The sequence below is a fragment of the Nyctereutes procyonoides genome, unplaced genomic scaffold (assembly GCF_905146905.1).
Source record: "Nyctereutes procyonoides isolate TBG_1078 unplaced genomic scaffold, NYPRO_anot_genome, whole genome shotgun sequence".
NCBI classification, from domain to species: Eukaryota; Metazoa; Chordata; class Mammalia; order Carnivora; family Canidae; genus Nyctereutes; species Nyctereutes procyonoides.
In genome coordinates this window covers 27,545,820-27,570,036 of record NW_026575042.1, presented here as the reverse complement: position 1 = coordinate 27,570,036, position 24,217 = coordinate 27,545,820, and the positions used below count along the sequence as shown (strand labels likewise).

The 24,217-nt window shown below is 45.6% G+C and overlaps 1 protein-coding gene across 1 annotated transcript in view; it reads right to left on the bottom strand.

Moving 5' to 3' along the window:
• COLQ (collagen like tail subunit of asymmetric acetylcholinesterase) overlaps positions 1-23,781 on the bottom strand; it is a 44,490-nt gene extending 20,709 nt beyond the window's left edge. The window contains exons 1-11 of the mRNA XM_055321708.1: positions 23,706-23,781; positions 17,718-17,830; positions 16,270-16,371; positions 12,604-12,648; positions 12,244-12,270; positions 10,337-10,399; positions 8,600-8,662; positions 8,100-8,126; positions 7,020-7,064; positions 6,805-6,840; positions 4,135-4,215 (exon numbers count right to left, since the gene is read on the bottom strand). Coding sequence (XP_055177683.1) covers positions 4,135-4,215; positions 6,805-6,840; positions 7,020-7,064; positions 8,100-8,126; positions 8,600-8,662; positions 10,337-10,399; positions 12,244-12,270; positions 12,604-12,648; positions 16,270-16,371; positions 17,718-17,830; positions 23,706-23,781 — 678 coding nt within the window. The remainder of the gene's footprint in view (positions 1-4,134; positions 4,216-6,804; positions 6,841-7,019; positions 7,065-8,099; positions 8,127-8,599; positions 8,663-10,336; positions 10,400-12,243; positions 12,271-12,603; positions 12,649-16,269; positions 16,372-17,717; positions 17,831-23,705) is intronic.
• Between the last annotated feature and the right edge of the window lie 436 nt (positions 23,782-24,217).

Below are 24,217 nucleotides of genomic sequence, written 5' to 3'. Positions count from 1 at the left end.
TCCTCTGCCTGGTAAGGTCCCTCCCAGCCTTTAGCTCCCAGGTAAAGTGTCACTGCAGCACAGCCTTCCCGGACCCTGCCAGACCAAGGCAGTTCTTGTCACAGGCTCTCACAACTTGGGTCCTTTCCCTCCCAGCATTACCCAGATCAGAAACACCATTATTAATGTGTGGTCTTTCTGTCAGTGTCTCTCCATGAGACATAGGCTCCCTGTGGGCTGGAATTTGTCTTGTTCACCTCCCTTCCCCAGATTAAATGAGGGAGGAGGATGATGCTGGGGGCAAAAAGAGGAAGTAGTTCTGTTGAGCTGGAAGTCAAGAGACGTGGGCTTTCACATTGCCATAAGACCCTGGGTCACTCAGGTCATTGGTGTGTGCCTCAGCTTTCTCATCTATAAAATGGGGGCCATCAAACACCTTCACAGCTTTATTGTGAGAGTAATAAAGATCTCAGAGGTAAAAAAGTGGTTTGCACAGAACCAAGAGCTGGGGGGGTCAACCTGACTATCATAGCAACTAGCTTGGTTTCATCTTTTTCACATGGTTAGAAAAGGCCTGATGTCTTAAAGAGAGGCATACTTGGAGCTGTAGCCATTCCACACAGGCTATCTTGTTCTGAGAGGTTGCTTGTTCTGAGAGGGTCAAGAACAAGCACTTCCTCCTCAGGGCTGGTCTTAGGAATGACTCCAGAAACCAATCGGTAGGTTCTTCCCCTAAACAATGGACTAACTGTCTGCTCTTATGCTAGGCCTGAACAGGACAGTGATTGATGCATGACACCTTTGACCTGGATCCCCTTTCTACACTTGTGCCTTGGCAGGCTTGCCCATGTAATGAAACATAATCTTCCCCAAGTCTGGGAAGCAGGCAGGCAGGGCCCTCCTTTCCAATCACAACAGTGACACGTGATCTGCCACTTTGTCAACATGGCCCTGGAGTCTCTCTTGGCAATATCCAAGGGGTTCTTAAATTCTTTTTATTTATTATTATTTATATTTATTTATTTATTTATTTCCTTACTTTTTAGGAGCTCTTAAATTCTTAATATGGGGCCTGTGAGGTCATAGTTTATTTCCAATTCCATCCTGATGGAGGGAGTTCTTAGGCCCTTGCCCAAGCTGAAGCTTGGTACCTAAGATAGGTGCCAGAACAGCAAAGGAGGTCACACCATCTTAATATAGCCACAGTGAAGGCTTATTTTTCTAAAAGCACATCAGCTGACTGAGCACAGGAAATGCCACAGCTTGAAGGAGCTGGAAGCACTCCTTGATTCTGACACCAAACAATAATGGAATATTCTGTGTATATCAGTCATTTGTTTAGAATAAGCCTCTATGAGCAGGACTCAATGAGCAGGGCTTTCCAGGAAAGGTAGCATTCTTTATTCCTTTACTGCTACAAAGTTTGGTGATCCCTCTCAAGGAAGTTGTTCTGTCTCCTTAAGTGAAGATTAGCATAACAGAGTCAAGAGTGGTTTTCCTGAGCCTGGTTGAAGGCGAGTGCCAAGCATGAAGGTGATGAGAGATGTGTGGGGAAAGCAAGTCTCAGCTCTCGAAGTTCAAATGCTGCCTTGGAAGCTTGCGTAGCCGAGGGGGTCACTCTACTTCCCTGGCTCTCAGTTTCCTTGTGGCTAGACAGAGGGAAGTGGATGAAGTGGTTTCTAAAATCCTTCTAGCTCTGAAATTCTAATCTCCTGAAGTCCTTTCTGGATCTCTGATTCCAAGAGTTGGATTGACTTATAATAACCTCCAGAAATTCTTAGCACCACTGGCCCAACAACATTTGATGTATAAGACTCTATGCTAGGAAACTGATTCATGATTAAAAAGAAAAGCAGTACCATGGTGGTCTCCCAAGGCTAACAGCTCAAGTATCCGCTTACTAGACAGGTAGGGAGGGTTCGGCGCTCACTCAGGTTGTTTATAAACACCTTGTAGGAAGGATGAGCTCATTTCTCTGAGCAACTACACATGGTGCTAGGGTAGTTTTAAGATTGTTCCAACTGAATCATTTGCAACAGTGTCAGGAAATAGCCTTCTTGGCTCAAGCCCTCACCAGGAAAAGAGAAGCACTGTCCAAGAAAAGCACTAGAAGGACAAAAGCCAGCAGGCTTCTTGAACCCCAAGCATAAAACATTCTGCATGGAATCAGCAGTAGGGAAGAAAAAGATTTTACCTTTTTTTTCCCTCCTTTTTCAGAGTCAAGTTTTTTAGGGAATTGTGGCATTACTGTGAAGTCATAGACATGCCAGCCATTGTAAACCTTTGAAAATTGAACTAGACTATTGTGACTTCAAAAGTTATAATGAAATTCATATTATCCAGGTCGGGGCCTGTGTCTTTCCTAAGTTCACTTGGAAAAGACCAGAATTGGCTTCCTACTGTTACCATTGTTCAGAACCCTGGCTACACATTAGAATCATATGGTGAGCTTTAAGAAAAACCACTGTGCTGAAACCCCAGGTCAATTATATCAGACTCTCTGGGAAGTAAGGCCTATGCACTAGGGGTGATGAGAGACAAACTTGAAACTATAACCATTGCACCTGAAGCACAAAACCTGCATCTAATCGGCCCCCCTAGCTCACTGTGATGGATGCTCAAGTTTGAGAACCACAGATGTAGCCTAAGGAAAGAATGAAAACATATGAATGGAAAAAGGTTTACACCCAAAGATGTTCATCTCTCTCTGCACTATTTGGTCAGGCCACTCTTGTCCAAGCAATCTGCTGCTTACTCATTTACAAAATGTGATGCAGATACTTTAAAAATGCTTAAAAATGCTTACTGAGGGGTGCCTGGGTGGCTCAGTTGGTTGAATGTCTAACTTGGTTTTGGCTTGGGTCATTGTCTCAGGGTCATGGGACAGAACCCTGTGTTGGGTTCCATGCTCAGTGGGGAGTCTGTTTGGGATTCTCTTCCTCTCCCTCTGCCCCTCTCCTGCTCGTGCTCATACTCTCTCTAAAATAAATACAACTTTTAAAAAACACTTAATGAATATGTGCAGTAATGAGCAAAAATGTGCATGCTGTGATTTTAAGTTACAGTTTTAGGATATGACAACTATCAATATATTTTATATTGGATATCAAAAACCCAAACAACTACAAACTTCACAAAGAAATAACACTAGAAGGAAATACACCAAAATGGTTATGTCTGGGTGTTAGGTAGGCATTAGAACACTTTCCTTTTATTTTCTGAATTTTCCAAGTTTTCTGTGATGATCATGTATTACATTTATAATGGAAAAAGAAGTAAAGAGTCTACAAACTGACAACCAAAAATGTAAAGAAATGCCTGTCCATTAGAGAAAAGATGAGAAGTTTCTCTGAGGTACTCAACACAGCTCTAAAGTCAGTTAAAGCAAATGTGCCTTCATCTTTCCCTCTCATATCACATGATTTTTTTAAAAAAATTATTTATTTATCCATGAGAGACACAGAGAGAGAGAGGCAGAGATATAGGCAGAGGGAGAAGCAGGCTCCCTGTGGGGAGCCCAATGTGGGACTCGATCCTAGTACCCTGGGATCATGACCTAAGCTAAAGGCAGATGCTCAGCCACTGAGCCACCCAGTCATCCCCACATCACATGATTTAACACAAGAACCTGCTCAACAAGAGGAGTTCAGAATGAACAATTTTCCTTAGTCCTTAACAGTGTCCACAGAATCACTTACAAATCAGGGGCCCGAGTAGGGAAAAACCACCATATTGTTAAGATGCAGAAGACCCTTCAATAGCAAGGAAATATTGGGGCTGTTCTCCAAAACTCCATTTGTGTCTGGGGCATTGAGGCAAAAAGCAAGTTTTCTTGATGAACAACCAGATCCGGCTTCTACTCCCAGTTGCTCTGGTTAAGATAGACCCATTCTTATGAATCAAAGATCCACTCTTGCTTCTGGCCTTCGACAATGTTTGAATGGAGCATTCTATCCTACTTGTTTCAAACCTTGGTTAGCCTAGAGAAGCAGAAGCTCCTGAAAATGGTACTCTTTCTGCCTACCAGCCTAGAGGACACTGGGGACTATGCCTATGGAATCTCTCTGATTGGCTCCACCTATCTGTCTCTCTACACCACCCACCTACATCAGGAGGGTCTGACCTCAGGGGCGTGCTAAGCACTGAGATTCTTACCGGCTTGCCTCGTTTTCCTGGTCTTCCTCTGGGTCCCCTGTGTCCTGTTATCCCAGGCTCACCCTTTGGACCCATTTCACCCTGGAAAGAAGAAAGAAAAACAAGAGAGGAATTAAGGCAGGTGGAGCAGGGTCATCTCTACAGGTCTATCCAATCATTTGTCATGAGAGCAGTGTACTTGATCATTCCAGACTTTTTCCAACTGGCCAATCTGGGAGTTTGGGAAAGTGATAAGGTGATGTAAAAGGTACATAGGTTTTTCAAGGAAGGGAAGAACAAGGTTACCCTGGGTGAGTTACTGACTATCTGAAAGAGACAGCTGCTGGGCAGCACACATTTTGGTGTCCCAAATCACTATACTAAATGGCCAAAGTAGGAGATTCCTGCATTTCAGTGACATGTGTGACTGTGACACTGTAAGCTGCCAGGGAAAAATGCTTTCTCTCTTAGTTGAAATTTTGTGTTTTGAATTTATGCTCAAAACAAAACACATCTCTGAGTTTCTGAATGATTGGACACAGTTTTGACAGCTATCATCTCTCAAAATTTTCTGTTCATGTAATGACCTTTATTTAGGGTTATACATTTCCCTACTCTTCTGTAAAAACTGGTTTGAGTTCCAGCTCACTTTCATTTGATTTAGATGAAAACTATGGTGGAAAATGTTCCAGACATATTCAAATGCTCAATATAATTATTGTAAAAGGCATGGGAAGCAATGTCAACAATACTCCTAATCGAAAAGCCCTACTTTGAACTATCAGAACCAAATGTACTAATTGCAGTACTATGGCCAACCTTTTGTAAAATCCATTTCTCCGTCATAGTTTCTTTCCTTCCCTGTGTTCTTCTAGAACTCCAAGCCCACCTACTATCCCTTTGGGTCATGGACCCCAGAACATCATTCCTACCTCCAGTTATCCCTCTAGAACCCAGAATGCACCACCAACAAGCTAAGTTTAGCAAGAGCAACCATGAGAGTTTCTATTAGTTGGAAGCCAGTGTCCATGAAGAGCTACCCCAGGCACTCAAGAGAACAATAAACATCAAGAAAGCTCTTCACATGAAGGTCAGAGGAAGTATAACACAGACAATTTCAGGAAACACTAATACAGAATAAGGATCAAGCATAGAACTCTGAAATTATCCAGCACTCAGCCAGTGTTAACAGATTTATCCCTACCCAAGCCATTAACATCTTGCCACACCAAGAACTGTCCTTAAACCTGTGATTTCTTTCCAACCTGTCATGTCCTCTAGGACGTAGGCAGTGAGAGCGTGGGAGGATAACATGGACTTTCTATGGCTAGGAGGATGCTCATACAATTTTCCTCGGCTGTTTAGAAGGGGTCAAGGGGCATTTTATCTGGCTTGGAGAAAACTGCAGCATAAACAGTATAAGTGGTTTTTGGTTTTGTTTTTTGTTTCTTTTTTAAGATTGGCAGCAGGAAGTGTGGCTCCTCTCTTCATCAACTGGAAGCAGCCAGTATATTCTTGATCTAATTTCTAATAAAAATTATTATTATCATATCATCTTTGTCTTAAAACAGCTTGCCATGAAAGGAAAGAGAACTCTAAATGGCAAGTCTAGTAAATGGTGCAGAGTCCAGAGAAGCTGTCATACTTAATTCCACAGTAATTTATTATTCTTTGATGTTCACTGTTGTACTGAATGCACCTAACCTAAATATTTTTAAATCAAATTATTTTGTTCTCTTTTAATGTTTCCTTTAACTTGCTTATGTAATTATTCATTTTTAACCCAACATTCCACCTAGGAAATAGCAGGAACAGAGTTTTTGACAGCTGAAGGTAGTAATAAATAATAATAAATTACTGTCAGATGACTGAAATTATTTAAATATGCTCTCCTAACTGAAGGTCAGATAAAAATTGTTTATTCAAGTTTGGAAAAGAAAACTTTAAGATAAACTCAGAACACAATTAGGATTCTAAGCAAGCATGCATTTTGCATGTTCAAAGAATACTATGCTGTGATGCTGTAAGGCTAGGGAAAAATGACAACCTTCAAGGTCAGTGGCTTTCAGCATGAAGAACACAATGTTCGACAGAATTGTTCTCAATTCTGTTGTAAATCAACTGAATGAACTCCATTTTTATGTAGCCTTGTTCCCAGCAAGATATCCATAAAATCCCACTAAATATTTAACTGTTTAAATAAATATTTAACTGTCAAATAAAAAATGTTTGTTGTCACCCAGCTGAAATAATGCTGCATACCTCTGGCAGTAGATGTGCTGCCCTCGAAGAAAGTCTGAGTTGAGTGTCATTAGCAATGGTATTAGGCCAAAGATGCCTGTGCCTCATCCTGGGGCTCTTGACCATTGCAGTTCAAATCTGATCCCTCTGTTATGATGCCTTCTGCTCCTGAACATTACCTGTGGCCCTCTAAGAGGTAGGAAATACAAAGAAAGGCCTCTCCACCCAAATGGGGTGTCCTTTCCCTTCCACTGAACTAGAAGGGGTCTCAGACCATGCTGGAACCCTCTCATCAATGTGCACAGCAACTTGCTCCTCTTCTAGACCAAGAACCTTCCACAGCAAAACCCACTTTCTCTGCTCAATGGACAGGAAGGCAGAGCTATTTGTGTAGTGCTTAGGTCTAATGTATTACTGAGGCCTACTTTATTACTATTTCTAAGTACTTACTTTCTGCCCCAGCATTCCAGGAAATCCTGGGAAGCCCTGTGAAGAGAGCAACACACAATGACTATCTCTGAGATAGGTCCTGAGAGGGCTACGGAAGAGGGTGGTTGGCTGTTTTCAAGAGAAGAGCCCTGTTGGTCAGTCAGCCAGTCAGCCCAACAGCTCACAGGGGGCTGCCACTTCCATTGTAGTTTATCATTCCATGCAAAGGCCATTACCTTTTCTCCTTTGGGACCCAAGTCACCCCTTTCACCTCTGGATCCCTAAGAGGAAATCACAGGAGAGAGTCAAAGAGTTAATACCCTGAGGGGAAAACTGGAGCATTACAAAATGAAAGCCCCCTAGGCCAACACCTTCATTGTATAGACAAAGACGTAGGTGACTTGCCCAAGGAAGGAATGCTTTGTGATCTACCTTTTTTTTTTAATTAAAAGATTTTATTTATTTATTCATGAGAGACACAGAAAGAGAGAGGCAGAGACATAAGCAAAGGGAGAAGTAGGCTCCATGTGGGGAACCCGATGAGGAATTCGATCCTGGAACTCCAGCATCACACCTGAGCCAAAGGCAGACACTCAACTGCTCAGCGGCTCAGCCACCCAGGCATCCCTGTGATCTACCTTTTTTTTGGGCCACAAAGACCCTTGTATTAATAAAAGACAACTCACAAAATTCTAGGTCCTGGATCCTCTCTCATTCTGTAGAAAAGTTGTCCCCAGGTTCTGGCTAGATTTTTTATTTGTTTTTTTTTTTTTAAAGATTTTATTTATTTATTCATGATAGACATAGAGAGAGAGAGGCAAAGACACAGGGAGAGGGAGAAGCAGGCTCCATGCCGGGAGCCTGACGCAAGAGTCGATCCTGGGACTCCAGGATCACGCTCTGGGCCAAAGGCAGGTGCTAAACCGCTGAGCCACCCATGGATCCCTGGTTTGGTTTTTGACAGACGAGAAGGCTGTGTGGTGGAAGCTTGGTCTAAAGACACACATCAGCCATTTTCCTTTGGGAGCCCCCAGGCAAGCCGTGTTCCCTCTCCACAAGGCACAATCTTCAACTGCTCATCTATTCCATGTGAGAGGCCTCTGCTTCCACTGGAGCTCCTCCCTAATCCATGTGCCCTGCCTCAGAGGACCCTTCACTGCTCTCTCAACCCAATGACAAAGGACAGGGGAATATCTAGGAATGGTCACTATAGTCACTAATTTAAGAAAAGCTTGGGCCTGTCTTCTGCTCACCATCGATTCCAGAGCCAATAGCCCAGATCAGGTTCTGGGAAGCCATCAGAGACAAACACTAACCTTTTCCCCTCTGGATCCAGGGTAGCCCTAAAAGAAAGCAAAAGGTACATTTAGGATCAGCCCTATAGGACTTCTAGGTTTGGTGCAAGAGTGGAAGGAATCCCTGAATATGATGGCGAGGTGTGTCCCCACCTTGTGCTCCAAGTTTTAGTGGGGGCTGTAACAGTAAACACAAAGATGTCCCTGAGGGTTATGTTTATACCAGGCCTAAACAGAACATTGCTTTTCTTACTCACAAAGGCCTGAATGAAGGTTTCCAACTACTTTGTCATTCAGAAGCTTGACCCTCCCTGCCCAGGAGAATAGCAGGAAGGACATCTGTGTGCCCTGTGTCCCAGGCATGATGCCCCACAAGGCTGGTAAAGGCAAGCATTCCGGCACTGGGCTTTCCAATATCTCTGATGTTCCCCAAACCCAGATGGCAGTTTGCATCTTTGTGGACATCAGCTGTTCCAGAATTTAGAAGACCTGGGAATGTCCACCTGGACCAACACACTGACCTTGGAGCCCATTGGTCCTCTTGACCCTGGCAAGCCCATCACACCCAGGTCACCTTTTTCACCCTGTGGGAATTAGAAGAAGAAGGAGGAAAGGACCTACAGTGACTTTTATAGAAAAACAGAACCAGGAGAATCAGGGGCAAGATTAGGATGAACCAGGGACATTGGAACTGGCTGATGAATCTGAGGATCCCCCCATGCTCCCTTGTTCATTCCCAGGAGTTCAAGGCTCCATAGTCCACACTTCATTATGATATTTAAGATTAAACATAAAATGAAATTGCCCAAGGCAGAGCAGAGCAGATCTCCAAACTAAATGTTAAGATGCTATAAATGCTCCACCTGTTACTGGAGTGGGTTGTGGGAGGGTGGGGAGAGAGCATGGGGGCACTGGGGCCTCACAGGACTAAGTGTCAGCCCCCCCACCCCCAATAAAAACTTTACCTGCTTTGTTCTTTGCATAGGTAGGGCCTTTCAGGCATTTCCATATACTCTGACCCTAGGTTTGCAGCCAAACAGAGTGAACATCAGCCTCTGGGCATGTATTATTGAGACAGGGGGCTAAGACTCATGGGTGGGCTCTGGATGTTACCCCTCAGAATGGTTTGCAGTGGGAACTTTCAGCACTGTCTGTGCTAAAAATTCTATACCAGTGATAAAATGTAGAAATATAAGATACTCATACTTTAGAATGTTTTTAGAAGTCACATTAAAACAGGTGAAATTGACTTCAAGAGCATTTTATTTAAATATCATTTCAACATATAATCAATATAAAATTAATTTTACATTCTGTTTTTCATAATATATATTTGAAACCTTTGTGTATTTTATATTTAAATCACATCTCAAATCAGGCATTAAATTTCCATCCAAAATACTTCATCTGTATTTAGAGTTCATAAAATTTAGAGCTGAAAAAGCAGATTCACACATTCAAGTCACTCCAAACATGCTTAAAGATTTTCAATTAACTGAACTGAGTAAAGGTCTTTAAATTCAAACTTAAATAAAAAATTCAGTTCCTCAACTGAGGAAAATGTACCAGGCACATTTTAAGGAGGCACTATACAGTGGATTTTTAGACAAATATCCTTGGAACTTTTCCTAAGAGGACTGGGAACAGTTTTCTATTCCCATAATAAATATAGCTGGTAAGTCAATCAGAGCACATAGAGACATTCACCTGCCCATCCCTAATTTCTGTAGGTCAAATCTGCACTCAATAGTCTCTGAACAAAGAAAGAAGAATATAAACAAAGGCATGGATGTAGGTGTGTCAGCTTTCCATAATCAGTCTGAGGAATGGGATTTCATCAGCATTTGGCAATCCCTGTCTAAATGTAGGATTCTAGTCTTTCCAGCTAGCCAGTGTCTACCCCCTCAACCACCATTCTCCTGCCAACAGCTTTTCAGACACAAGCCCTTCTTGAGGTCCTCACAAACAAACAAACAAACAAACAAACAAACAAAAAACCGTGTGCTAACTCTGAGCACAAAGGAGAACTAGGGCCCCTGTGAAAGAGGGAAACAGCCCCTCATTTCCCCCCAGAAGAGAAGTAGAGCTATTGAGTGGACCAAGGTCATGTAGTCCAACCGAAGGAGAAAGTATATGGGGACCTCTCTTCTCCTTCTTCCTCTTAAGGAAATGAGTTTCACTATGTGCCAAAGGCCAGGGGGGCTGACATCTTCTCATGTTCTGATACCACACGAGTCCTGAGAGTATCCGAAACTTACCCTGGGTCCTTCAGGGCCAACTGGCCCAGGCATGCCAGGAACACCCGGGGGACCAGGTCTACCCTTCAAAAATGAACAACAAAAGTCAGGATGACTGGGTTTGTTTCCCTCCTTCCAGAAAATAAAATTTGTTTTGGGGGTTCAACAGGAACTGTGTAGTCCCTAAGCATGGCCTCTGGGTTACCCATCCCCACCCTCCAAAGACTGATGGCCTAGAAAGTTGGGTCACTTAGATATAAGTTAAAGTCCTTGATATCACATTATGTCAACATATAAGTTCTTATTCTACTCAAGACATGGAAGTTGGTGGGGGGTGGGGGGTGGGTAGGAAGGCAGTGAAGGGATTCTAAACTTGTTGACTTTTTGTTCTTTATCACCTTCATCTACCCCGCCCCCCAATGTTCCTTGCATTCCAATAGGTTCTCCCCAAGGACATGGTGTGAAATGGGATAGGATTTGGTTTAGGGTGTACTAGCAGATGCTGTTGGTATACCCCCAAAAACTTTTTCACTTGTTCACTGTTCCAATCCCCCAGGGGCTACCTGCCTTGCTGCCACAACTCATTCCTGCAACCTGCGACTGTGGAATTTGCCCATGGGCAACTGCAGCTGGCTTGCAATTTAAGTACCTGTTCTCCCTGCAGCCATAGATAGCCCCGCTCCCTTACTTCAAGGAGAGACAAATTCTGTGGTTCAGTTCACACTCGAGAGCTCCCCAAGGAATAAGGCTGAAGATGAACTTCATCGGATACCATGCCAAGCTGGGTTTCTCCCCTTGCACCATCCAGTTCCCTCTCGGCTCAGGATCCTCCTGAAAGAGCTCCCATAGTTCATTCACTTGCCCATGGCATATGTGGCCTCTACCTCTGCTTCTAGGAAAACCAGCCTAAGCCAGGAGCTATGAAAGAGCAAGCCTTATGAGAGCAAGTGGGAGGGGGGACTTGTTGTCTCTCTCAACCTCTGTATCCATTGGCTAGTTTCGCAGTTAGCTTAGCTAGCTAGACATGTGGAAGGCTCAACCCCTAAACCAGAGATCACAAATGCTGGCGTGTGTACTGGTTTCTACTCTTGCCTCTCATGTTTATGGCAGACATTACTAATTGATCACGGTCTTCATTAGTTTTGAGCATGGAGACCATCCCAGAATCCTTTCCAGCCTGCACTTCAGATAACCACTATACTTTGGCTAGAGCTGTAATCTGGGCCCTGGAGGGATATAATTTTGCTCTGCAAAGGTCCATTTGAGGCTTTTGTTGATAGTGAAACCACTTGAATAAAACATTTAACCAGCAAAATAGTGATTTATATTTAGAATCATGAGCATCCTTTTTTTGGTCAAAGTCTTGCACCTCCTTCTATCACCAAGACCCACAGATTCAGTGCCAGCATCTGTTGACTACAGTGAATGGTTGCTGATTTACTCTTTCCTGACATGAATGAGAGTCTTGATGACATGTGCTTGGTTCACTCAGAGTGCCTGTGACCTTAGGTAACCCATTTATTTCAGCTGGGCCAAAAGGCAAGAGCCATTTGCTTCTGTGTTGCACTTCATTCCAGTATAATCAAATAGACAGTGAGAGTCATTTTGTGCCCTCTAATGGATGGCAGGATGAGATGCTCTGAGGTTGGGGAAAATTCGGCCAGGCTTGGCAGCCCCTGGGAGAAATCCAAATGTCTGGTAGTAGCAGGCTCTAGCTCTTGAACACAAGAGCGGGCAGAAAGAGCCCACTGTCATCATCAGAATGGCAGTGGGATTACTGTCTACCTGGGTACTGGAGCCCAAGGAAGCATCTGATGGTTCCCCCCTACCCCTAGGAGTGTGTGCACATGTGTGCACATACACATCCCTCCCCCCACATGTGGAGCATGGTTGCCCATGTAATGCTGACAGAACAGTATGGACCATACCTTCCTTCCTGGTAGGCCAAGCTCCCCCTGTGGATGGAGAAGACAGGTAAGCAGAGGCTGCTTTGGAAGAGAAGTTCTGGAAGCACAGAGCTTAGTAGGGCTGATGGCTGGGCATGACCATGTGGCTTGGTTGCTTGGCCGCTCACAGCACCCCTGCCATGTCAGTGGGCCAAGCTGAAACACACCAGTGGGATCTCATACCTGCAGCAGCAGCCCCATCATTATGGAGCCCATCCTCATGCACTAAGGCAGAATTAGCACATGCTTTGAAATCTCAACCAGAAAATTCTCAGTGGCATCCCCAGGATATAGGCTGGAATTACCAAGGAGAGGCAGACTGAAGGTAATAGTGGCTCATACCTTTTCTCCCTTTGGTCCTATCTTGCCAGGAAGTCCCGGTGGACCCTACACAATCAAGATGAGAAATGAAAAAGTATATATCAAACCAAGGCAGGACAGGGTGGTGAGGAAGGCAGGACTGGGAGGGAAGTTCTTAGCCCACTGGACTCCTCCAACAGCTTGCAGACTCAGGGCTCCAAGGACCCCATGAAGGACCCTCTTGTGCCCTCCAACTCAGTCTCCTGTCCTCTTCTAGCTTTCTCTGAGCTGTTTCCAGTGGTGCCATGGTTACAACTGAAGAGTCTTGTTTGCTGAAAACAAGATGCTTCATCACCTCTCTTATCTTTTTAGCTGCTCTCACCAACTTTCCCTGGGGCCCTGATTAAGAGGGAAGTTCCGTTTTGTACACAGGAACAGCCAACTTAGAAATTCCTGTGCTGGATCTCTGGGGACCAGTTGCAGTGAAAGCCTTTCTTAAGATGTTAAGAATGTAGGCGATGGAGCAGTTTTGTCACGTTGCCCAGCCACAGGAATGGAGCAGACTCTAGCTTCAGGATTCTAGCACCTACTACTAAAGCTTGGCACATCCACAGCCAGAGTGCGGCTACTTTTTGCTCACACGTCTATGAAATGCTCAGTTGGCTAACTGCTTCCAAATTCCCTAGTACAGCAGAGAGGAAATCCTCATCCCAAAGATCTGCAGGTGAACACGCCTAATACAAAGCCTGTTTGAAATATGATTCCTATGAGACTTGTCCAAATACCAAACAGCCCCCTCAGCAGCTCCCAAACCTACCACCTTAGAATCCCCTGAGGATCTTTTAAAAATCCCAAAGACCAAGGCACATCCCAGATCAATTACATCACAATCTCAAGGAGAGGTGCACAGTCATCATGGGTTTTTGAAACTCTCAGGGGATTCTAATGAACAGATAAGTTTGGGAATCACTGTCTTTGGTTATTCTCCTGTTTTGGGGGGGGGGGAGGAAGAGAGTTATCATTTCATTTCCTTTCCTACTCTCTTCCTTCACTCTCCCCCCCCCATCTCATCACTTCTTTTACCCTCCCACCTTCCCTTCCTCCCTGCTTCTCTCCCTCTCCATTCCTCCTGGTCTGGGCTCCCTTGTATGGAAAGAGGGTTTCCTGGGAGGGTGGCCTCACCACCCCACCTCCTCAACCACCTGCCCAGTAACCCACTGGGGACTGGGCTGGCCCCACCACCTGGCCCTTAGAGCTGTGCCTCTTTACTTCAGAGCTGCAGAGGCCAGCTTGGGTAGATGTGCCAAGTCCTTGGGGATGAAAGGCCAAGGGGGCACTGATGCTCCCAGAAAGTGTGACTTAGAGGGGCAGAGGTTCCCTGCTCCCCAAAGCCTGTGATCCCAGTGTAAAGAGAGGCCCAGGACAGTGCACCAGCCAGGCAGGGTGACTGAATGTTGTTTCATTGTTCCATTTCTTATTATCAAGCCTGTTTTTTCCATTTCTTAAAATGGGCTGGAATGATTTGACCAGGCCACTGTGCTCTAGCTCAGTGCTTCTCAAACTGGGATGTGCAGAGGTTTCACTAGGGGGTCTCACTAAAATGCAGATTCTGATTGCAGGACTGTGTGAAGGGGGAGGGGAGAATGAGATCCTACATTTCTAACAAACTCCCGGGGGATGTCAATGCTACCCGTCTGCAGATCTCACTTCGCTTGGGAACAGCATTTCACAGTGTGTTCTAGGGCAACGGAGGGGTCTGCAAATCCCCCTTCCATTGGGCAGCACGTTCTCTGTTAAGACTTGAATGGACTGCGTGAGCTTCGAGATGTGCAAGCATGGCTGGAGAGCTGCTGATCTGAAGTCAGCTGAGAACCCCCCTTTCCTTCCCATGTTCTGTGGTCCTCACATGCTCCGAGACCTGAGGAGACTGCCAGAGGTGGGAAGGTAGAAATCCACCTGAGAGGTATTCCTCAGAGTACCCATCTCGCCTATCTGCAGACTTCCCAGCCCCTCTGCAGCAGCCAATTCTGGGTAAAAAGGTCTGTTTTTATTGCATCCAATAAACATTTATGGAGAACTTTTGACAACCCATGCTCTGGTGGAGACTGCCCACAACATGTGAACAAGATACACAATGTCCTTGCTCTCAAGACCAGGGGTGGGTGAGCTGTCTCTGTTAAGAGGCAGATAGTAAGTATCTTAGACTCTGCCTCTGATACGGTATCTAAAGGCAGCCAGAGACAATACAACTTTAATTATAAAAACAGATTGTCGGGATTCCTGGGTGGCTCAGCAGTCGAGCATCTGCCTTTGGTGTGATCCCCATCCAGGGATTGAGTCCCGCATCAGGCTCCTTGTGAGGAACCTGCTTCTCTCTCTGCCTGTGTCTCTGCCTCTCTCTCTGTCTCTCTCATGAATAAATAAATAAAATCTTAAAAAAAATAAATAATAAATAAAAACAGGTTGTCGTCAGATCTGTAGGCCATAGTTGGCCAGTCACTGCCATAGGGCCTGTATTTTACAAAGGGAAGACCAAAGAGACCAGGGAAAGTAACGAAACGAATAAGAAAACTGTAATAAGGTGAGAAAATGATGCAGAGAATGAAAACAGGTCATTGGGATGTAGTGTGATGGGGAAGGCTACTGTAGACTGTGACTGAGGAAGGTATTTCTAAGGAGCTGGTCTGCAAATTGTTCTGAGTGACAAAAGAGTTGGCTGTGGTAAAAATCAGAGGGAAGAACATTCCAGACATTCAGACCCATAAGCACAAAGGCCCTAAGGCTGGAAGGAGCTTGGCATGCTCCAAGCCCCAAGAGATGTGCATTGAGTGGGTGATGGTGGTGGTATGAGACAAGGTAGGAGAGACAGGGAGGGTCCTCTTCAGGGGGCAGGGGTGGAGAGAGAATTTGTAACTGAGGGTGAGGAGTCTGGCTCTTAGTCTCCTGTGACCAGTAGCCATAGAAGGGGTTAACAGAATTCATAAGGCAATTGGGCAACTGGAAGGGGTAACAGAATTCATAAGGCAATTGGGCAACTGACTGTTGCTTGTACTCTCTTTCCCCTTCCATGGCAGACCTCCAAACTCCAGGCCAGGGAGCATTCCTCCTTGATGGACCCCCGCTCCCAGGCAGGCCAGAGGAGCCAGGGTCTGTATGACAGGGTCTCTGGAGAGTGCTCTTGTTTGTCTAGAAAATCTTCCCTCTAACGTTTTGCCTGTTTCTCACTCTTCTCTTTAGCTTTAGTGGGGAGCAGTGCGTTGTCTGGTTGCAGTGTCTGGGGGCAAACGAAGGTCAGAGTAACAAGTTCCCCATTACCTCCACTTTCTGGCACTCCTTGGTTCACTGGCAAGGGTCCATGGTCACAGAAGGGGCAACCCACTGTCACCAAGTGTTTGATGATAATTATAATAATAATCCCACCCATCTAGGCAGCAGCTCATTTGGTCCCCTCACCACTCCCAAAATCCAGTACTGCAGGGGTAATTATCTCCATTGCATAGATGAGGAAATCAAGGCTGAGAGGTCAGAATTTACCCAGAGGAGAATCACTGTTCTAGCTATGTGGCCCTGGAGCTGGAGGTGAGCTCTTAGAGAAGGAAAGACAGCCCCCATGTTACTTTCAAAAGGGCAGCTCTAAGAGACTCTCTCCAGGGGCTTCATTGCTCTGAACAGAATACAACAGGAGAGGATCTGGGGGAATGAACCAACCTGGGGGCCAGGGGGCCCAGGGGAGCCGAGTGATCCTTGTGCACATGAAGACTGCGTGGTCTCCAGTTCCAGGATGAGATTCTTCATGTCTGGGGACAGCAGCTTCAAAGCAAAGCAACACATGGTTACAAGCCAGACTTGGGGGACAGAAGAAGGGTCACCATCCTGGACACAGACCTGCTCCGCAGTCCAGTCCTCAAGACACCCAAAGGGTGTCTCAAGAAGATGACCTTCTGGGCCCCCACTTACTGGTCTCTCTTGAGACATACCTGGCTTGAATGGATTATAAAGATAGAATAGCCACTTTGGATGGAGTTAGGAAGCTCATTTCAGGGGCTTTTATCCAATGTCTAGGACAACACTGTCCAACGGAAATAAAATGCAAGCCACCAGTGCAAGCCACGTATATAGTTTTAAATTTTCTGGTAGCCACATAAAAAAGGTAAAGAGAAAGAAGTGAAATTAATTTTCATAATATAGGGATCCCTGGGTGGCGCAGCGGTTTGGCACCTGCCTTTGGCCCAGGGTGTGATCCTGGAGACCTGGGATCGAATCCCACGTCGGGCTCCCGGTGCATGGAGCCTGCTTCTCCCTCTGCCTGTGTCTCTGCCTCTCTCTCTCTCTGTGTGTGACTATCATAAATAAATAAAAATTAAAAAAATTTTTTTCATAATATATTTAACCCAATATGTCCCAAATGTTATCATTTCAACATGTATTCAATATTTAAAAATTACTCATGAGACATTTTACATTCTTGATTCATATTAAGTCCAGTAAAAAAAAAATCCAGTATTCCATATCAATAGTCCATCTCAACTCGAACCAGCGGCATTAAAAGTGTTCAAGTCACATATGGCTAAGTGGCTACTGCACTGGGCAGTACAGTTCTTAGAATTTCTGGAAAAATCTGAGAATCTCAAGTCCCTAGAATATCCTGGCCCATTGTCATCTAGCTCAGCTTCCCAAATCCTGCTCAATCCCTCTTCCCAAATTGGGCTCCCTCTCACGCCTCAGTACAGCTATCAAGGCACCATTTCCTGCATCACTTCACAGAAACAGCCTCCACTCAGTATAGGCTGTGGGAGGGAATTTCACAAATACTTGGGAAGAAAGGGAAAAATCCATATCTGAGCAGCTGTAGGGAGTCTCAAAAGTTTTTAAATCACCTCATTGTTCTCAGGAAGATAGGACACTTTGTCAACTCCAATTTTCAGCAGCGAAGAATCTCCCTCTGTAGCTTATTTAAGACAGTGGAAGAACAGACACACACCAGAAACTGCTAAATGCCTGTTCTAGGGTCCAACCTGCTACGTGAGAGTAAAGGTCTGGATCCCTCAAAAAGAATCTGGAGGCCACTCACCTCAAGCAGGTGGCTGTGGGGGGGCGGTGTGGCAGGCACTGGGGAGCCAGCATGTCTACTTTCTCATGACTCCTAAGGTACTCACCAGACTTCGGCCCCCTCTGAAGAATGGTGGTGGGAACAGTGGGGGTGGAGGGGGCGTCAGGAGGCAGCATGCTCTGTGGCTACCACGCTTCTTCTGATCCAGGCCGGGAAGGGCTGTGCAGAGAAAATCGCTGCTCATTAGCATGGGGGCAGTGCCGGGGCCTCTGTCGTCCCCACTGAATCCTAGGGAGACCCATGCGGTACCTGAGATTTCTGAGTTTGATTTCTAATCCATTTACAAGAGTGTGCCTTCTGTTTACTACTTGATATAACCTTCCCCCAGCCTTCAGTAAATGAAGATGATTGATAAACAAGCCGGTGGTATGGACACTGTGGCCATAATAAAGTCCATTTCTCCCTCTTCTGGGACTGACTTGTCATTTATCAGATGTGACAAGGAACGCAAAGTTCAGACCTATAAAGCACCTCTAATAGGTCAGAAGGCAGTGTTTGCTAATTATTTTGATGGTGTGCTCAAAGGGCATTGTTCAGGGAGTGGGCAGCTAGGGCCTGAGGTGGTGTTGATTTTAAGAGACTCAGAGCCCTGATTTAACACATATATTTGACTCTGGACTCTACACACACATTTGGTGTCACCCATGTTCACTAAAGAGTTTACAGTTTAATGACTCAATACATGGGTGTGAGGAGATGAATGGAGGGCCCTGGACCCTGATTGCTTTATACAACATGGGGTCTTGCCCATGTTCAACGTTAGTGTATGCTCAGTGTTGAAGTATACCTTACGGAAAGGATGCAGATCATGAGTCTACAGCCCAACAGATTTCTGCAAAGCGAACACACCCTCGAAGCCAGCCCCACCCTCCCCCCAATCAAAACACACAACTCCCCAGTATCCACAAGCCCTTGCAGCTCCTGTCCAATCTCTGTGCTCCTCCCTCTCCACCATACTGACTTCCAACCCCACGGACTCATTTTATCTATTCTGGAACTTTATATAAATAGAATCAAACAATATGAACTCTTGTGTTTGGCTTCTTTTGCTCATCGTAGCATTCATGGGGATCATTCAGATTGTTGCTTGTCGCTGTTCATGCTGAATAGAGTTCCACTATGTGGCTAGACCACAGTCTGCTTATCCATTCTACAGCTGCTGCATATTGGGTTGACAACCACTACATACCCCACCAGAATGGCTAAAATGAAAAGGACAGAAAATAATAAATGTTGGCAAGAACATGGAACAAATAGAGCTCTCATACACTGGCCAGGGGGAGTGTAAATTGGTTCAACCTCCTTGGAAAACTGCTTGGTATTGTCTACTGCAACTGAATACAGGCAACCTCTATAGCCCAGCAATTTCACTCACAGGTATTTACCAACAGACAAGCAGGCATATGTTCACCAAAACACATGTACTAGAATATTCACAACAGTAATACCCATAGTTGCCACAAGCTATAATTTTACAGTCTCCAGTTTGGGTCTTATGATGGTATCTTCACCTCCATTCCTTCGTCGAACCTCTGACCTCATAGAATATGGGGCAGGTCACTCACCATATGCCTCTTGGCCCTGAATCCAGTTTCTGTCTTATCTCTCAGGGGCCTCTGATTGTCTACTGTTTGCACCCTCTGCTCCAGGACCTGTCTGTGGACATTAGGCAGCTGCTCCATGCATACCCACACACTCACTCTCCAGTGGAGGAGCATTCCACTGACCTGTGCCAGTAGTCCTCAGTCCTCTCTGACCCAGTGCCTCCTTTTGTAAGAAATATTTTGTGAAGACCCTTTTATTACCTTGAAATGAAATTAACAAATTATACAATAGACATACGCAATTTTATTTTCTTAAGGATTTTACTTATTTATTTGAGAGAGAGAAAGAGAAAGAAAAAGAGCACAGCAGGGAGATTGGCAGAGGGATAGGGAGAAGCAGGCTCCCCATTGAGCAGGGAGCTCGATACAGGGATCAAACTCAGGACCCTGAGATCATGACCTGAGCTGAAGGCAGATGCTTAACCTATTGAGCCACCTAGATGCCTCTGCATACACAATTTAAAAAATCAATATAATCTTACAGCAGCCACATGTGGAGGTGGCCTCTCAGGGCCATGGAAGAGTTGAGGACAAAAAGGAAGAGATCACTGCAAACATTACTGAGAAGAAAGAAACGAGGAAGGGACCATTGTGTTGTAGGAGTGAAAGAGGAGGGTGGTTTTGAGATGGACCTGGGACCACAGTGATCAGAGTAGGAGATGGAAAAGTCAAAAGAGGTACTGGTTTGTGGGGAAAGCTATCAAATTTGGTTAGACATTTGTTCATTTGAGCACATGCCTTCCCAGGCACTGGACCAGGCTATGTGGGGGGTAGAAAGATGCCTGACTGGTGCTCCCGACATGCAGACAGTAAGTCCTGTGGAGCTTGAATGGCTGCCAAGGTCCTTCTGTTCATATCCCACTCCTCCCAGTCACACCTAGCCTAATCCTAGAGACTCCTATTCATTCATCAAGGACTGTCAGGTGCCACTTCTACCAGGAAGCTTTCCTTGATTTTCCAAGTCAAGATTGAGAGTCCTGCCATGTTTTTTTCTGGGCTTATCCCATGTTAGCTCATCCCTATAGGGTAAAACAGTTTCCTTGTATCTCCCTGACTACAATGCTTTCTGGGAGGATGTAAGCCAGTTTTTAATCCCCAGGTTCTAGCACAGTACCTAACATACACTAGATACTCCACAAAAGCTTGTTGAATTCATAATAATAATAATAAAAATCCCAAACAATTACTTCATGCTTAGGCACCAGTGAAATGCCCCATATATATAAATTCATCTAATCCTCACAGCAATCCTGAGAGTTAAGTACTATTGTTATCATCACCCCCACTTTACAGATCAGTTAACTGAAGCAAAGAAGTGAAGCAATTTGACCAAGGTCATACAATTAGCAGCAGGGTTCTAGGCTTCTTCCTCCTGATCCCCACACTCTTCCAAATGTGGGTGGAAATAAAGGTCAGGAGCTCAGAGAAAGGAAAGGGGGTCCCATAACAACTACCTGAGATATATAGCATCAAGGGTTTACAACCAAAAACCATCAGGAACACACGTGTGGTTGCACAAAACTGGCCCTATTGGCTCATTGTGAAGGAGGATGCACACCATTGGCCCACAGGGCATCTTGTAAGAGGCTGTTAGAAAGGATTTGTTCTAGGATTTGGGCCTTCACTAGATGATGCTTGGGGGTGGGGGAGACTTGAGGAAGTGAAGTCTGGCCTCGCTCTGGATTGGATGGGGTCAGGAAGTGAAAGTTAGTCTATAACTATCTTAATTCTTATCTAGCAGAAGAGAAGAGCAGACTGAAGCTGTGGGTAGTAAAGCAGCAGCTCTCACTCATATTAGCAAGGACAGGTGGATAGTTGGCCATTTGTGTGGTTGGATGGTGGTCAGGTTTTGTCTGTGTCTGATAGGGTCATACAGTGGCCTTGTTTTTGTCTTGGGCCTTGTCTGATGCTGTGCTCTGAAACTGTTCTCATTCAACAGAACACCATGGCCTAGCTGTGAGTGGCAGATCCATTCCACCTGTCATGAGCTGCTTTCTCTCTCTCAGGGGAAAAAAACACTGCAGTACATTGTCATAAAATTTGACATCAATGCCAATCATATTCCTTTTCAAATTCCTTCAAGTAGCTCTCCTGGAGTGCAGAGTAAGCTCAGTGGGGCAGCTTCCACTGTGTCCCTTGCCTTGGGCACATGGGGAATTTGGCAGCCGCACACCAGCACTCCAGAACCCTCTCGGCGCTCCCTAGTGGCAGTTCCTCCTTTGCCGCTCTTGGCCGAGGCTGTGGTTTTCTGCAAAGCCTCTGCCAGCCAGGGGCACCTGAGGGGTCTGCACATTCACATGGCTCTATGCACTCCTCGCCATTGATTTTTCCAGGCCATGTATGGCCTCCAGTGCCTCCCTTTACACTACATTAGGTGCGGTCTTCCACAGATGAAAGACCCCGAATCATTTAAAAGCAATTCTCTTATTTCTTCCTGGAAACTGGAGAACTCTTTGGTGAACATAAATTATCAGTTGCTTTTCCTGCTGAGGCATCTGCATTGTTCACCTCTCCTCATCCCTCCTTGCCTTTTCCCCCTTGACCTTGACTTCACTTTCAGCAGGTGAAGAGCATCTATTTCTGCCTACCCCCCAAACTCCCTGGAGATGTTTGTTTTTAGCACAGTCTAGTTTATTTACGGCTCATTCCAACTCAGAATATTTCCATCAGGTGGATGTGTTTGGGAACAGCTTCCCGCCCCTCCCTCCCTGTCAACTAAGCCAGGACTTCACATGTCTATTTTAGTGTCATCTGAGTGGCCTGTGGGTCTCTTTCAGGACTATGCTGCCTCCATGGAATCGTGTCTAAGCCCAGGGTCCAGCTTGGAAAAGCCCCAGCAGGCTCTGTGGTAATGGAAACAATCATGTGTGTATGAACATGGGGCCTGCAGAAACCCGGGTGTGCCATGTGGCTCAGGCCCAGGCAGCTGCCTTGGAAACGCCAACTCCCATGGAATTTCAGGTCCACTTGCCCTGACTTAAAGACACTGAAGTCATACTGTACATGGCCACTGCAGTGCCAAATCATGGGTAGAAATAAAGCTAGGTCTAATGCAGGCTTGTGGCAAGTGTCTTGTTTTTGTTTCTGTTTTGTTTGCCATTGCAGATGCTGACTTTGCCTTTGCACTCAATACCCACTTACTCTTGGGTGCATCCTTGGAAAGTGTGATTTACTCGCACTTACTCCTGAAAACATAGGGACTTGGATAAAAGGGTATGAGTCTGGGTGCAAGTGACCATGTGACTCGCACAGTTCATTTCTGAGACTCAGATTCCTTACCTACACCATAAGGAGTCTGGCCCAAACCATCTCCAAATTCTGTTTTCATACATATGATACCAGGATCTCCACTGTATCCACCTGTATCTCCCTCCCATGAGACCAGCCCATCAGTAGGTCACAAAAGACACCCTGTTTCTGCCTCCTGTTTTTTGCAGCAAGAAGAACTCCCCCACCCCTGCCGCCCAATCAAGCAAATGTACCATTAGAAGCCACCAAAGGAAAGAAGTCACATAAACATCCTGCCTTTGCGGGGTGGGAAACTTCTAGGTGCAGCCATATATTACCTATTCTGCAACTGCTCAGAGCTGGGGGACTGCTCAGCTTCTTACTTCCGCCTCCTCCCACTCTGAGGCCTCTCCCTGCCTGTTGGAACTTGCAGAAGGACGAAAGGAGAGAAGAGGTGAAGGGCACATGCTCTGTGCAGCACTGAGTGTTCTGACCATGAGTCAGATGTCTCAGCTACAGTGAATTTCTCATGATAGCTCGTTTCAATTTGCTCAAAGTTTTTCCTGATTCACATATTCCAGAGAAGGCTATACCCTATACCTTTCCTCAAACCCCTACACATACCCCACACATCTTGAAAACAAATTCTGATCCTAAAAGTTGAAAGTATTTGAACTGCTCTGAAAGACCAAGGTAGGAATTTGCCATCTTGCAATTTGCCTGAGTGGATATGGGGAGCAGGTGAGGGCACAACCTACAAAGGATATGATTTGGCAGTTTGGTGGCTACTGTCTCTGGGGCAGTGTGGCCACATGACCCAAGCTGTCAGCCTGGAAAATAATGGACAACATCTCGGCCACCCAATACCATGGCTGGCCCCAGACCATAGTGTGTGATGTTACTTCAAAGCCAAAGGAGCAGCAGCCGCCTGCCTCAGACCTCAAAGTTAAGGTCACAAAAGGGGCACACCCAAGCACACACACACACACACACTCACGAGTGTATATCAAGGTCCCCACCAACTCCATTGTCAAATCCCTTTTATGTGCAATTCCAACACTGATCGAGAAGTTTAACACTTAAAGACTGCTGAAAGCACTCAGAACAGGTCTTTTTTTTTTTTCAAGTCTGCTTTCTAAGCCCTTTTTCTAAACAATGCACACATCATATATGCAGGCATACAACACACACACACAACTCACCTGAGCAGCAAGCTGAGTAACAGAGCAGTCCTGAAATGGTGAGCAGGTGAGTGAAGCTGAGTGATAGACCAGTCATTGTGGGCAAGGCCCAAGGAGGGACTGGCCAGGGAACACACGCTGGCGACAGGCTGAGATTTGTCACGCCTCTGAGCACTCCCAGCTGGGCATTTGGGGTGGGAGTCAGCCAATCCCTGCTTTGGTGTTGCTTCTGCCCCAGATGCCAGGGGTCCAGAGGCCAGTATTCAGCTCCCAGGAGCAGGAACAGGTACACGGTGCTCTGGCCTCAAAAGAGGCTACAGTAGGGACAGCTTGGGGGAAGAAGAATGCCCCTGTCCCAAGGAAGGAGGTGAGATTGGGAGCAAGGAATACTGATCGCCCTTGCCAGCCAAGAGGAAATGGGAGTGCAATCCGTCTAAAAGGCTGCTTTTCATTTAGCTCAGAAACTGCCCCTGTCAATACTGTTCTGGCAAGCCTCAAAGTCCACCCCCACTGTGATTGTTCTGGGGGAATCT